At 28.0% G+C, this 14,492-nt stretch overlaps 1 protein-coding gene across 1 annotated transcript; it reads right to left on the reverse strand.

Annotated features, from left to right (window-relative positions):
- Window positions 1-6,413: 6,413 nt before the first annotated feature.
- Window positions 6,414-11,838, reverse strand: LOC145836861 (uncharacterized). Its single transcript, XM_082944638.1, has 2 exons — window positions 11,723-11,838; window positions 6,414-8,817 (listed from the first exon to the last, which is right to left on the reverse strand). Exons 1-2 carry the CDS (start codon window positions 11,797-11,799, stop codon window positions 6,414-6,416), a joined length of 2,481 nt encoding a protein of 826 aa, XP_082800764.1. The 5' UTR covers window positions 11,800-11,838.
- Window positions 11,839-14,492: the final 2,654 nt, after the last annotated feature.

Here is a 14,492-nt window from a genome sequence, read left to right on the forward strand (position 1 = left end):
AAATAAAGGTGTATTCATTGTGCATTTGAAGCAAATTAGACCCGACACAATTTAACTTTAAAACTAAATTTGTTGTATAAAATACATTGTGTGCAGGGTTGCCACAAGTTAAGGCTAGTTTGAAGTTATAAAAAAACTCCGACTTGTTTGCAGCCTTTTCTGGTTATTCTAAAATTTGATTCTGTTATGAAGAGTAAAAACTGAAACTATGAATGCGTCCCGCAAACATTATTATCTTCAAAATTTGGCCCGCGATCACCAAATGCCTGCTGACATCTATACTTTATGAATAGTTTCAGTTTTTACAGTAAGTCATTGCTATGCTTTGAAGGAAGATCTTCTTATATTATATACATGCTTAAATTTTTTCGAAGTATTAATACTTTTGTAAACAGGTTTGACAGCAAACTATAAGTTTCTTAAATATTCCTTTTGAATAAGAATCTTTGTGTGAAAATCCGTTAAGCCGTAAAATTTAATAACTGTAAATTATGTAATAGATTTTAACTTTCAAATTAAAAATGTCACCTAGTTTTGAGTTATCTAAAAAGGTTTTGAAAAGATTTATATACTAAATATAACGCTTGAATCAGTCCAGAACACAGTCATTTTTTTTGTGATGTTGCTACGGCATCAAAAATTAAGATGTAAAATGATTGTTTAGAAAAATCGACAAATTTTTAATGCACTTTTAATTAATTTACATGTTGAGGAATAAAAGTTTGTAGATTTTTCTTAACAATCATATAAACAATTTTAAATAATAATGTTTTGATATATAAGCTTAAAAAGTTCAGAAGCTATCGTTCCCTTTATAATTACAATCAATTTCAACGAACGTAAAAAACTAAACACTGTATAAACCGATTCTCAAAAATAAATTTTTTTATATAAAAAAACGAAAGTGTCAATTAAATAAATCTGGCTTATTAAAACTAAACTAACTTACTTGACTATTTAAGTAGGATTATATATTCAACAGTGTGTTCGGCTATTTTATTGTAAAATTTGTTCTAATTGAAAAAAAAGGCTTAGATGTGAATGTATTTATTTTTGATAATTGGTACGTATACTTAAAATTGTTTTTACGACAGATATTTTTAGTATTATAAGGGCAATTAAGTTGAAATATTATTGTTATGATATTTTGTAATAACAAATTTAAAGTTATTATAGTTAACAATTGGGATATTATAGCTGCAACTGTATTCTACTGGAACAAGTACAATTTTTGATTAATTAAAAATTTACTAAGCTTTACTAAAGTAAATTTTACAAACTCCTTAAAAAGTTGTTAATTTTTTAATAATCATTTCAAGTAAAGTTTTAGTCTTATTATAAAGTTTTTATGTAGTAATATTCGTTCGACAATAAAATAATTTATTTTCGAACTAATTTGTAAAGTCAAAATTTGAACATTTTAGATTTAAACCAGTCATACTCACATCAACAAATGAAATTTAAAATATTTGTTTATACTGTTTGAAAAAGTACAATAAAGTCGTCTATATAACAAGTTCAGTTAATATAACAGTTAGTTATTAAAAAAAATAATGCATTTAATTTTAAGAACGTCTACACTTAGAAAATATTTAAAATCAACATTTAACGACTCAAACTAAAACAGATTTTTTTAAAGCATACTAAAGAAAAGTTTGTCTGGAAAATTTTATTAAAAAAACGGACTGTTTTAAGTGCAATTGAATTTTTAAAATATAAAATTTTATTTAAATGTATATATATAGTTTAAATAAACTTCTCCGGTATTTTCATTTATATACATAAATTAAACTAGTCAACATTTGCAAGGAAAGAAAATAAAAGCTTTTATTATCTAAAATAAAATTCCATGAATTGTTTAAAAATAACTAATGTTTGTATATGTTTAGAGAAAAATATCGTAAACTGTGGTTTACGTGGTTATATTAAGAACACATTAATGTTTTAGATATATAAGAAAATACTCTTATTTCAACATACTTTAGTAATAAAGTATAATATTTTTAGTAAAGTAAATTTGTTGGTTTAGTACCCATATTTTTTTTCGTTTTTGATAACTTTAAATTTTGTTCTGTGCTAATTGTTATCTAAAATTAACCTTTTGTTTTAGGTTTTAAAAGTTGTTAATTTGAAGTTTAAAATGTTGATGTATAACTTCATTGACATTAAAAGGAGCATATAAACCTTTTGCTTTATTTATACAAAATTGTTGTAGTAGAACATTGATTTTGTTGTCTTAGTATGTATTTAAGATGAAAATTAAACTAGTTGAACCTCTTAATAACTATAGTAATTATTAATATTTTAGTAATTATAATCAGAGACTAGCTAAAGTAAGGTGACTTAAAATGATTAAAATATAACAGAAACAATATATGAAATGTTTTGTTTAAATACTTGGTTTAAATTATTATAATTAAATTTGATATGCTGTATTCGCTTTATAACAAAAATAAGATTTAACTAAAAACAATTTTTAACTTATTGTAATAAAGTTAAAAAGTCTAAAGTAGTTATGTTATTAATATTATAATTTTCTATGCATATAGTATTTAAATAATAGTAATGGTTTTTATAATTAGCTAATTAAAGCAAAAAATTATACGAACTAAAATAAATAAAAAAATGATAAAAGTTTTATAATCGACAAGTTCATAATGATTTACTAAATGGATTTTTAAATATCAAAAAAGTTGACTTAGAAGAGGGCTTTTAAAAGTGCACAAAAATGTTAACTATTTCACGAAAATATGTTGCGTTATCTGTTCAGTTATTCTGAATTAATAGAATATCTGTAATAAAAAAAAATTCTATGATTCATAAAGTTTAACAATAATTTATTGTTCATAAGGTATATTAGTGATTAATTGTAAGCTATTTTTATCAATTGTAAAAGAACTATTAGTTGAAAAAAAAAATAAAACAGATAAAAACAACAAACGTTTTGTCTAGATCTAAAATTAGAATATAGTAATATTTTGTAATTAAAATTTACAATGGTTTATAATAAATATATAACCTGTTTTCACCACAGAGATTAGTGTTCTTATAGTCTGTCGATTAATACAATCATTACTGTAACTGAAATATGGCTAATGTACTAGATAAAAAAATATGTTAAGATGCTTTTAAAACCCAAATGATTAAAATTAAACTCAATTATACATAGGTTAATTTATTAAACAAATTAGTCTTATTAAATATAACCCATTAAGTAAGTCTTTAAAAACAAAGTTTTATATTTAGTTAGTGTTTAAACTTAATAGTATCTAAAGTTTAGTGTTATAAAAATCGAAAAAAAAAAAAAAAAAAAAAATTGTTGATTTTTTTTCTAAAACATAAGTATCTAAAATGCTAAATAAAGTTTTGATATAAAACAGTTAAGACATAGCTTTATTTTAAAGCCGAAAGTAGTGTATAAAAGAATTATAAAAATAGACTTTTAAAGATACTACTGTTAAGTAATTAAATAAACTAATTTTATATAGTTATACAACTAATATTAATAAGAATATTTTATATTAACTTTTTTATCTAAGAATTTAAGTAGTTTTACTTTATTCTACAACTCTAAAATAATATATTAAAATTTTACTTCTAGAGTTTTCTGTAACTTTAAATATTGATCTGTTATGATGTAAATTAATCTGCTTAATTTAAGCACATTAAAAAACATACTTTTTACTTCCGGTCAACAATGTTTAAAAGAATAATTAAAAGAACTTAAAAAATAAATCATTGTTTGTAAATAATATTCCTTCAATAATTGTGATACTCATAAGAAGTTTATCCAAAAGTCTAGTTTTAAAATAAAACAGATTTTGAATCATCTTTCGAGTTTAGTCATATTTATGCGCTTTTGTAGTAGTACTACTACTACAGAAAAATCAATTAGTCACATCACATTAAGTATACAAATACTTAATAAATACTTCTAATTTGTTTAGTAACAAATGTGTGTTACTAGAATAGCGCAGTACATTTTTTTTTCGTTTGGTAAAACTTTATTTAAGTAAAAATACTTTGTTATGCGCTTTGCTTATTTTAAGCAATCTAATGTCTTAAGAAAATGTCTATAAACAATCTTTCTATAACAATAAAGTAGCTTGATGTATAGAAACTATAGATTTAGGTATGATTAAGTTAAGCATTGTTATTTAAAGTATATTAAAGGAGAACGGTCTTAATATAAAACTTATTTCAAAATTAAGTTCAAACCAGCATTATATTTAATTTACAATATGCAAACATTTGATGCTGAACATAAATAGTTTTTTTATAAGTAATTGAAATATGATGAGCAATTTAAGTTTAAACTTCATAATTAAGCTTATAATTTTCTTTAAAATGTGTACAAATAGTTAAAAGATGACAGTTTATTTTAAATTAGGGGCAAAAATTAAACAATATTTTCGCCGGTCGCTGTGTTTTTGCCTGCGTAAATGTTAAAGTTTTACAGTAAACTTGAAAGAAAATTTATTTGTCGGTAGTTAAATTGAGAACACTTGTAAATCTTTATTTATAAAAGCTAAATATTTTTGCGAAAGTTTTAATAAAGAAAAGTAAGCTTAGAGCCGTATATTCTATTTAATACGGCCGAACCAGACTGTAGGTTCAAGAACGCCTGCGTTGATCAAAAAATTGTTAATTCTTGAAACAACTTGATGTTTTAATTATCTAAGAAAAACTTATTGTTAATTTTAGCAGATTGATAGGTTTTTTAAAACTACTTAATTTTAGAGTTAAAGTTATAACCACCAATAATTAATATTTTTATTTTTGTACAAAGGTTTGACTTATTTACATAAAACAAACGAATGTTATACAATTTTAGTTAGTAAAAAAAAATTACCATATAAAAAGTATTTAAGATTAAAAATTAAAACATTAGATTAGCTACTTATTAAATGATAGAGTTGTTTTTAAGTTTTAAAATTTTTTAAAAAACTCATTATCAAAAAATATGTTTAAGAGTACTTGTAATAAGCTTATTTAGCGCAAGTTTTAAACAAAGGGTGTGCAGTATTTAATGCTTTTGCTTTTTTTTTAACACCTCAGAAAAAAATGTCAGACTTAACTATCAAAATGCTTGAATAACCTCAAAAAACTTGACTGTTTCACTTTAATTGTGAAAGTAAGTAGTTGTAAAATAATCATTGCGCAGTATCAACTTAAACATCGAAATGTACCCCTAATTATGTTTTTGCAAACAAAGATATCCGGTTATTTTGTCATGGCGGTTGCATGGTATTTAAATGAGCCTACGGTATTTGTTTTATCAAATCAGCACTTTCCAAAATAAAAATAAGTGAAATCTACTTAACCAATCTAATCTCTTGTTATACTAAAGATTTAAAATCTCTAGAAAGCTTTAAACATAATGATAAACGATAAACAAAAGCATAACAGTTGAAAAGCGTTAGAGGTATATGAAACATTGTAGAATATATTTTTAGAAAAAAAAAATACAACGTTCAAACTAAAATCTAAAGTTTTAAAAAAGTACAAAAGATTTAAAGTAACTAAAAATAAAGCTTCATTTAAAAATCAAACTTTTAAAATCAAAGTTTCAGTATCGAAAAAAGTTTAAGATATCATAAATAAAAATAAGTACTTCCAGTAAAATAGTTAACTAATAATGTATACGGGCAGTACATTAACTCTTATACTCTTTAATAATTAAACCAAGAATGTATATTAGATTAAAACTATAAAATTTTTAAATAAATTGTCTAAAGTAGTTCAAAATAAAATGTTGGAAAGTTTTTTTTTAATATCGATCTTTTTTAAAAATAATTAAAGCCGTAAAAAACTATTTTCAAATGTAGAAATGCATTTCTTAGTTTTAAAATACAAAATCTAGATAAATAATTGCGAGTGGAGTAAGAAATTTCTTGAATAGCAATCTATATTTTTATACAGAACTACATGATATTTGCTGTTTTTTTATTTTAAAGATTTAAACTTAGCTAGACAGCGTTTGCTTATCTAAAAATTAAAATATGCCAATAATTTATTAGTTTATGATTATTTTCGTAGATATATTTACATTTAGATCGATTGATTTATCGGAAAAAGCGAAAAATGAAAACAAATGATTAAAAAAAGATTACAGCTTTAAAGCGTATAGTGTTAAAAAACAAAACAAGTAAATCGAACTATGGGCAGCTGCTCAAAATAGTTAGTTAAAACTTGAAATTAATAAAAGGACATTAACATTATTTACTAAAAATTTGTTAAATTACAAAAACTTTATTTTTACTCAATAAAAATGTATCTGAATTTAAGTTTAGTTTTATAAAATTATAACTTTTACTTTCGGGATTTTAAGCTCTCTTTGGGCATCATTAACTATTTCAAAAAAAAAAAAAATCAAATTTTCTCTTTAAATTTTCAAGTTTTTATAAATATTTTCAAAGCTGCGTTTCGGCATGCTTCGAAACAGTCAAGAACTTTCCCGTCACCGAAAAACCATCGTCGAGATCCTTCGCTGGAGAATTACGGCTAGAAGCCGACGAGGACGCTATCGAGATGTCATTGGGCCGCCCGTTGTCTGACGTCGAGCCGTTCGTGCCGTTCAGGTTGGTCGCGCCCGTCACTAGAGTCACATCCGGGTACCTCTGGTTGTTGTTCTTCGAGTACCGCGTCGAAAACGTCACCAGCTTGCCGTCGCGCCGCAGCTTCCGGTAGAGGCGCTGCAGCAGCATGGAGTAGATGAGGGGGTTGATGCAGCTGTTGACCGGGATCAGTATTATTTGGGTAACTGGGTACATAATTTCGGGGATGCGCACCTTGAAGATGATGGATAATAAAGAGCAAAAGCAGACGGGCGTCCAGCAAACGGCGTTGGTCGCCACGAGCAGCGCCGTCCGCCGCCGCAAAGTGGCCTTTTCTTTTATGATGGTGACGGCCGTGTTGCGAAACTGTCGGAGGGAGTCGTTGCGGACCGGAAGCGACGTTTTGTTGATGATGACGTAGCTGAATGTGATGAACATCAGCACGAAAAAATTGTACGAAATGGTGAGCAGGGAAAGCGAATTGTTGGGAGCTACGTGCGAGTAGTAATCAGGCAAGCAAACTGACTTGCTGCTGTAGTATCCAATGTACCCGTTGAGCATCACCTCGTAGCTGTTTTCAACTTCAGTGCTACTTCTTACATAACTCATAAGTTCTTTCACTTCGTCCACGCTCGTTACCTTTTGTGTCAAATACGTGGTTTTGTTGTAGTTAAGCATGTTGGTAAGTCGAGCTGAATAATCAACTAAACTTTTCAAGTAGATGCTGTTTAGTTTTCGACTTACATGCACGTTGCGATCAATAAAAACTTTTGAAGTTGAAAAACGCTCGTTTAGTAAAGGGAAAGCTGCGAAGACGATTGCGAAAAGCCACGCAGCGCTGCAGAGCAGCCAGCAAATGCGAAAGCTGACGACTCGCCGTTGGAAATGCCGCCTTCTCGCCACAACGAGCAGTCTTGCCGCTGTCAAAATAACCAAGATGTTAAGACATGTTTGGGAAGACAGCACGGTCAAAAACCCGATGGCCGAACACGTATGGCTGGACCTCCAAATTAAGTCTTTTGCACAGTAGTCCCCGGACATTTTTGACGAGGATACAGCTAAAGTGATGAGAGAGACGCCTTGCAAAAAGTCTGCCAACGACAAATGAGCAATTAACAACCGGTTGCAGTATGGTACTGAATTTTTTCGAGATCTGAGCGAGTGTAGCTTGTGTGCTGTAAAACAAAAAACTGTCAAATTTCCGATTATAGCAAATAAACCTGTAAACCAAATGAGGTATTTCAAGACTTTTGATTTTATTAGCTCACTCGTCGATGAGTATTCATCTTTTTCAATTTCTGGGCATTCGTCTTTGTGGTCTAAGCAGTCGAAATTTCCGTCAAGAATTTTGCTTAAAGGTATGTACTTTAACTGATCTTCAATTTCTTGATCACAATAAAAATGGGTTTCATCAGAGCATCCAAGCTCATCATAATCACCTATGCAATCTGCAACAAAATCACACTTTTTTTCTATTTCTATGTAACTTCGCTTTAAAAATTTTCCTGCTAAAGGAAATTGATACTTTGTTTCCTCAGGGCACTGAAACCACTCTGATTCACTAAAATTAGTGCAGTTTGTCTCGTCTTTGGCATCAACGCAATCTATATAAGAGTTGCAAATGTGATTTGAGTATATAACCTCATTTCCATAGTTGCTTAAGCAAGAATAGCTTGCAGAATTTTTTTTTTCTTTTTCTATACCTGCGCTAGGTTCTGCTGTACAAACATGGCTGTATGTTAAGCCGGTAACAAAATCAAACTGCTCGCATTTGGTCTTGGTGTTCAGGGAGCTTTTGTAGCAAAACCTTTCGTCGACGCCGTTTTCAAAATCACACTTTCCATCGCAGATCAAGTTGTTTGAAATAACATTTATGTCGTCTTCATAGAAAATTTGGTCACACAGTGGTTGTACAATGTTTTCAGAATAATCAGTGGTTTTAGGACAGAGGCACTCATCTGACGCGTCTGGGCAATCGACTATACCGTCGCAAACCTGATTTTCCGAAATAAAAAAATCAACAAGCAAGCAATGGATGAAGTTAGTATCTGAGTTATCGTCACAAATTCTCTGAGACTGAAAAATGAAGTTTGTTTGGGGAAAAATAACGTTTGGAATGAGGCAGTTTGTCTCGCTGCCCTCAATCTTGCACCTGAAGCCAGGAGTGGCGTCCATGGTTTCGTCGGAGTTGTCCGGACAGTCGTACGTACCGTCGCAAGTTTGTGACCAGGGCAAGCAAGTTTCCGGACTGTGATGGCATCTAAAGTTTTTAACACGAGTTATTAAGGATAAAAGTAAATAAGTAATATTATGAAGAAGTGCTACTAAGTTTTAGACAGATTTTAGAAAACTGCGTTTGACTAGTATAAACAATTAATATGTGTCAAACATTATTATTATATTGTTTATTGTGCAATGTTGGACTCAGGCATCAAAATCTGAGTCACTTAATCAGGAAACACATTGAAAAAATGAAAATAAAAACATTTATATTCAACATAAAATAAACATAAACAAAGCATCAAATATAGCTAAAATTATAAAAACTTATTGACAAGTTTAAACTTATTTGATTGATATAAAATGCGATAACTTAATACTTACAAAAACATTTGTACAAAATTAATAAAATTAAATCAATATTCTGTTAGGGGGGAGGTGTAGGGAAATAAGACTAATCAATATTACAAATAAAAAATTGAAGAAATCGGTACTTAATTTATATGAGATAGATATTATAAATTTATTTAATTATTGTTCTGTATTGTTTTCGTGAAAATTTACTGAATTTTGTTGATATATATATATTATAATTAAATTAAATATTTTTAGTTTAGAGCGAAAACGTTCCACCTTCTCACACGATACCACATCCTGTGGTAATTTGTTCCACATAATCTTTGCTCTTTAAAAAAAAGAACCTTGCCACTGACTGCTGTTAAAATTATTTATAATTCTTTTTATTATTGTTTCCTCTTAGTTGATATTTATTATGGGAAAAACTAAAAACTTTGACTGAAAAAAGCCTTATATTTGCTATTAATAATTTCATAAAGCATAAATAAATCAAATTCCCATCTTCTATACTCTAGAGACTCCAATCCAAGTTTGACCAATCTATCATTACGTGATGTATGGAATATGTTACAATGACTACATATCAACCGGGTAAAATTTCTTTGCACAGACTAAATTTTGTTATTGTCTTTTTTAAAAGGGTGACTAAATCTGTATATTGTATCCAAGCTTAGGACGAACGTATATTTTAAATAGTTTAGTCAGGATAGTAGCTTAATTAGTTTTAAAACTTTTTGATATTTGATAGGATGAAACTTGTGCAACATTATATAAATAATTTATGTGTTCGTTCCATTTTAAAGTTTCAGAGATATATATATATTCCTGAATCCTTAAAAACTTTAACTGTTGGTATCTTAGTTTTATTGGTTAACAGTTCAATCGGGTCAAACGGTTTGTTTTTCTTAATTTTCAGAATCTTACATTTAGTAGGATTTAAATCGAGTTTTCTTATTTTTAACCATTTGTAGATATTATCTAAAGTAGATTGTAAAGAGATATTTGACTCTCTAAAATTTTTTTCTGCAAATAAACTCATGTCACTTTTAATATCAATGTTTGAACTAATGACGTTAATGTAAATTAAAAAAAAGAGGGGACCAATTACACCACCTGTGGTACTCCACTGTATATAGATAAAGGGTCTGACAGCGTATCATTAATAACCACTCTTTGTAATCTCACAACTAAAAAAATATTAAACCACTTCACTAAGGATTCATGTAGTCCATACTTATTCAATATTTTTAATAATCGTTTGTGTGTTACTGAATCGAAAGCTTTTTTGATATCAGTGTAAATTACTTTAATATATTCGTTTTTGAAATAAGGAACCATCCATGAATGTATGCATGAAAATAGTTGAACATTCGACGAGCGGTTAGGGACAAAACCAAATAGTTTATCAGATAGTAAATTATAATCAAAAAGGTGATTTAAAATTTTTATACGTATAATGTGTTGAAAAATTCGAGAAAAGCCACTAGTTAAAGATTTTAGCCTATAGTTTAACGCGTTGTGTTTGTTACTTTTCTTATAAACTGGAATGACAAAAGATATTTTCGATTGTTTTGGTACTTCAGCTAATTCTATAAAGCATTTAAAAATCAATGAAAGTGGAAAAAATATTGATGGAATTGCATACTTAATAGGGCGGGATATTTTCTGTCCTCATAAGTTATAAAAAAACTTTAAATTTTACTATATTTTTTTGAGCTAGTTTAAAACTTTGGTGGATATCATCTTTTTTAAATACTTTTTTAAAACTTATGTTAAAAAGTGAGTCTATTTAAAAATCGGAGGTTATTGTTTTATCTAAGTGATTGTCATATAAAAGGAGTATTGCAGGACTTAATTTAAGTTTAGACTTTACGTAACTATAAAAAAAATTTAAATTTGGGTTTTTGCAGCATTTTTCTTCTTATTCAAGATTGTATTTTTTTACGGCTAACTGATATTCTTTTGACTTACTTTTATAACCTTCAAAAAATGATTTATTTGTCATTATTTTATAAGTTTTTCTTTTAAAAGTCTTTTATTGTGAGATTGGTATTTCTTACTTTTGTTATTTTAAGAATAAAGTGGTGTTAAACGTTTAATTGAGGTTTGAATTGAGCTAGTAAGTTAGTCATAAAAATGTTGGAGATTTTTTAACTTGTTAAATAATGAGGTCCAATTATTTTTTGGGTAATCATTGATTTTATCAAAATCTGCCTTTTTAAAATCATCATATGCATCTTTTTTAGCATTGATAACAAATAATGATAATAATAGTATAGCAAATAATATCTTATTACTAGAATTAAAGAAACCATAAAATTTTATATAAAAAAATTCTAAAACTCTGCATGTAAACTTTTCACAAAAAAATAGTCTATTACTTATCTTCTTTACATCTCTTTATATTTAAATAGGTCAACATTTTGAGTTTTAAGCTTTTTATCAGAAAAAATTTTAAAACCCATAAAAAATGCTAGAGTTCAAACTAAAATTATATAGCAATATACTAACGATGTTTTATTAAACTTAGTGAATTAAAACAACTTATTTTAAATAAATACTTTCCTTATAAAAAAACTTAAAATCACCTAAACATGGTTGGTTTTAAACCGCACGCTTCCACTTCGTCACTGCAATCTCGACAATTCTTTACGCCATCACACATGAACTTCTTCGGTACGCACCTGCTCTGGTCCCCACACAAAAACTCGCTTTCACCGCAAGCAAAATCAACTGTTTCGACAACCTCGTCCGCTTTCGAATCGTGACAGTCCGCGATGTTGTTGCCGACCCACCCCTTCGGAACACACCTGCCTTCAACTTTACATTCAAACTCAAAACTGTTGCAAGCCAAAGTGGTAGTTTCATCGGTCGAGTCAGGGCAGTCCGGATAGCCGTCCCGGACCCTGTACCGCGGTACGCACCGCCCGTTACCGCACCGAAACTCTTTGGACGCGTTGCACCGCCCAAAAGGCCGCTTTTCGTCTTCCCCGCCCGGGACGCAGTCCGCCTTGCCGTCCACGACCCACTCTCTGGGGATGCACCTGCCCGAGCCGGGGCACCTGAACTCGGAGTCATCGTGGCAGAAGGGCAGGCTGAAGTCCTCGTCCGAAGTGTCGTTCACGTGGAACTGTTTAGTTTTTTGTTTGTGACGTCACGAGTATAGTAAAAACCCCCATTGTTATCATTTTAAGCATTATTAAACTAATCTATCCAATCGAGTTTTTAATATTATGTATTTATTTAAATGTTTTTTTAATAAAAGTATCTAAATTAAGGTACTTTATAGGCTCTGTATCGTTTTCTTACAAAACTAACAAAATAAATAAAATTGATTTTTTTGAGAATTGAAAATTAAGTCTTTTAAAACTAATATAAATAGCATGAACTTAATTTATTTTTAAAGCCAATAAAATACAAAAAATTCCGAGTTTTTGTGTCTTAAACTTAATATTAAGTTAAATTTTATTAAAATTAACAGAAAAATTTAATCAAAATCTATAAAAATAGAAATATTGGTGATTTTCAAAAAATGTATAATTAGTTAATCAATATCTCAAAACTAAGCTAAGTCTTTAATACAAACTCTTTAGTTTATTTTTTTGATACGTAATTAAAAATAACAAAACGTTAAAAATAGTTATCTATTGTTTAATTAAATCACCTAATACTAAGTTTTTTTACTTAAAAAAGTTCTTCAAAGTTGAATTTTGCATTTGAACTTTTTTCTAAATAAATAATTCAGAACGTTACAGTACAATAACTTTAATTAAGTATTGTAATTGCTTTATTGTATTTTTTCCACCTATATAAATAACATAAGTTGAAAAAGGGTAACTTTTACTTGATCAAAATGAGTTTGGAAACAATAGTTAAAGTTTTACGTTAATTAAAACTGTTTGTTATTAAAAGGTCAAAAGGAGTTGTTCAAATTAAAGAAGTTTATTTTTGTAACTAAACTAGCAAAATTGACATATAATATAAATTTCCATTTTTCGTTAATTTTAAGATTTACTTTATACTTCATACGGAAACTTTGCGAACAGAAAATAAGATTAATTTTACCAAGTTTTAATCCACTTCAATTTAAAATTAAACATTTTTCCTCTTTGTGACTACTTCTACTGTTTACTTCTCTTAAACTAAAGTTCAGCTAAACCTTGTAAACTTTGTGATAAATAACAATTTCCTCAACAAAGTATTGATTACTAGCTTTAAAGTTTTTATAGATTACTAAAATTTACGGTTGAATCCAACGGCAGATGACAAGTGAAAAATAAAATCTTGTCAAACATAGTGCGATTGATCGAAAATTATTTAACTTGAAAAAGTTTGTAGCAGATTAAATTTATTATAAAATATTTAAAGCTTCGCAATATGTTTAAATAGAAAACAGTTTTTGACAGTAAATATTATAATAGTCTAAAAATCTATTTTAACTTTTATTTGTCCAAAAATATTTGTGTGAGTAATGATTTGTTTTAACTTTAAAGTTTTTAAATAAAAAAGTCAGTTTTTGTTTAAACCATACATACCTTTTAGAGTTTGAAACCTCAAAAAAAGTACGAAGAAAGCTAGACAGTAGTCACTTCGACGTTTTTTATCCAGCCTCATGAATTTTTGATTTATAGTCATCATTCATTTCACATTAGCAAAGTTTTACGCCAAAAGCTTACAACGACTTAAAGTAATTAAAACTTTTATTTCGAAAGCGTTTGCTTTAATAGGAAGTAACTCACTTTCTTTTAAAACATACTATTAGAAAAAAAACTTGGTGTTTTTAACATAAAACTTTAAACTTGTCTTGTCACCTAGTTTTCATATAGTATAAAGTTTAAAAATAATTTAGAAGCAGTTGATAAGTACTATCAAAAACTAATTTTAGAACTATTGAATTGTACCCCATGTTTCCAATCGATACAAACTAGCCACTAAGTATGACCGCAAAAATATATCGTGATATTAAGACTAAATTAAGATTAATGTTATATTGCACTCACCGTTTTAATATTTTTTAATAATTATGTGATTTTTAGGGAAAATTTCACAAATTAAATCTAATTAATCAATTTTAACGTAAAACAAATAGTAAAAAAAATGTGTATTCCTATATAAAGTTTTAAATAACTTGTGAAATTGTTTTTAAACGGCTTAGGCTTAAAATAAACTAGTACACACTAAGCAAAAAGTTAAAAACTTTATACTTCATCTAACTTTGTATTTGAAAATCTTGAAATCAGAAAAACATTAAAAAAACCTGGCAGTATAACCTTATACAAATAGTTATAGTAATAGTATCAAAATAAATAACTTCAAGCTTAATAAACATTTAAACTTAAGCTAAGTACCTATCTCAAC

The sequence above is a fragment of the Thalia democratica genome, chromosome 1, assembly GCF_965202585.1.
Source record: "Thalia democratica chromosome 1, ktThaDemo2.hap1.1, whole genome shotgun sequence".
Classification (NCBI taxonomy): domain Eukaryota; kingdom Metazoa; phylum Chordata; class Thaliacea; order Salpida; family Salpidae; genus Thalia; species Thalia democratica.

What these genes read in the sequence shown, in the direction of transcription:
- LOC145836861 (XM_082944638.1), bottom strand. Translation starts at nt 11,799, where the DNA reads ATGTGTGATGGCGTAAAGAATTGTCGAGATTGCAGTGACGAAGTGGAA. An exon ending in TTAAAACCAACCATGTTTAG is followed by an intron (nt 8,818 to 11,722) that starts GTGATTTTAAGT and finishes TAAAAACTTTAG; the next exon opens with ATGCCATCACAGTCCGGAAA.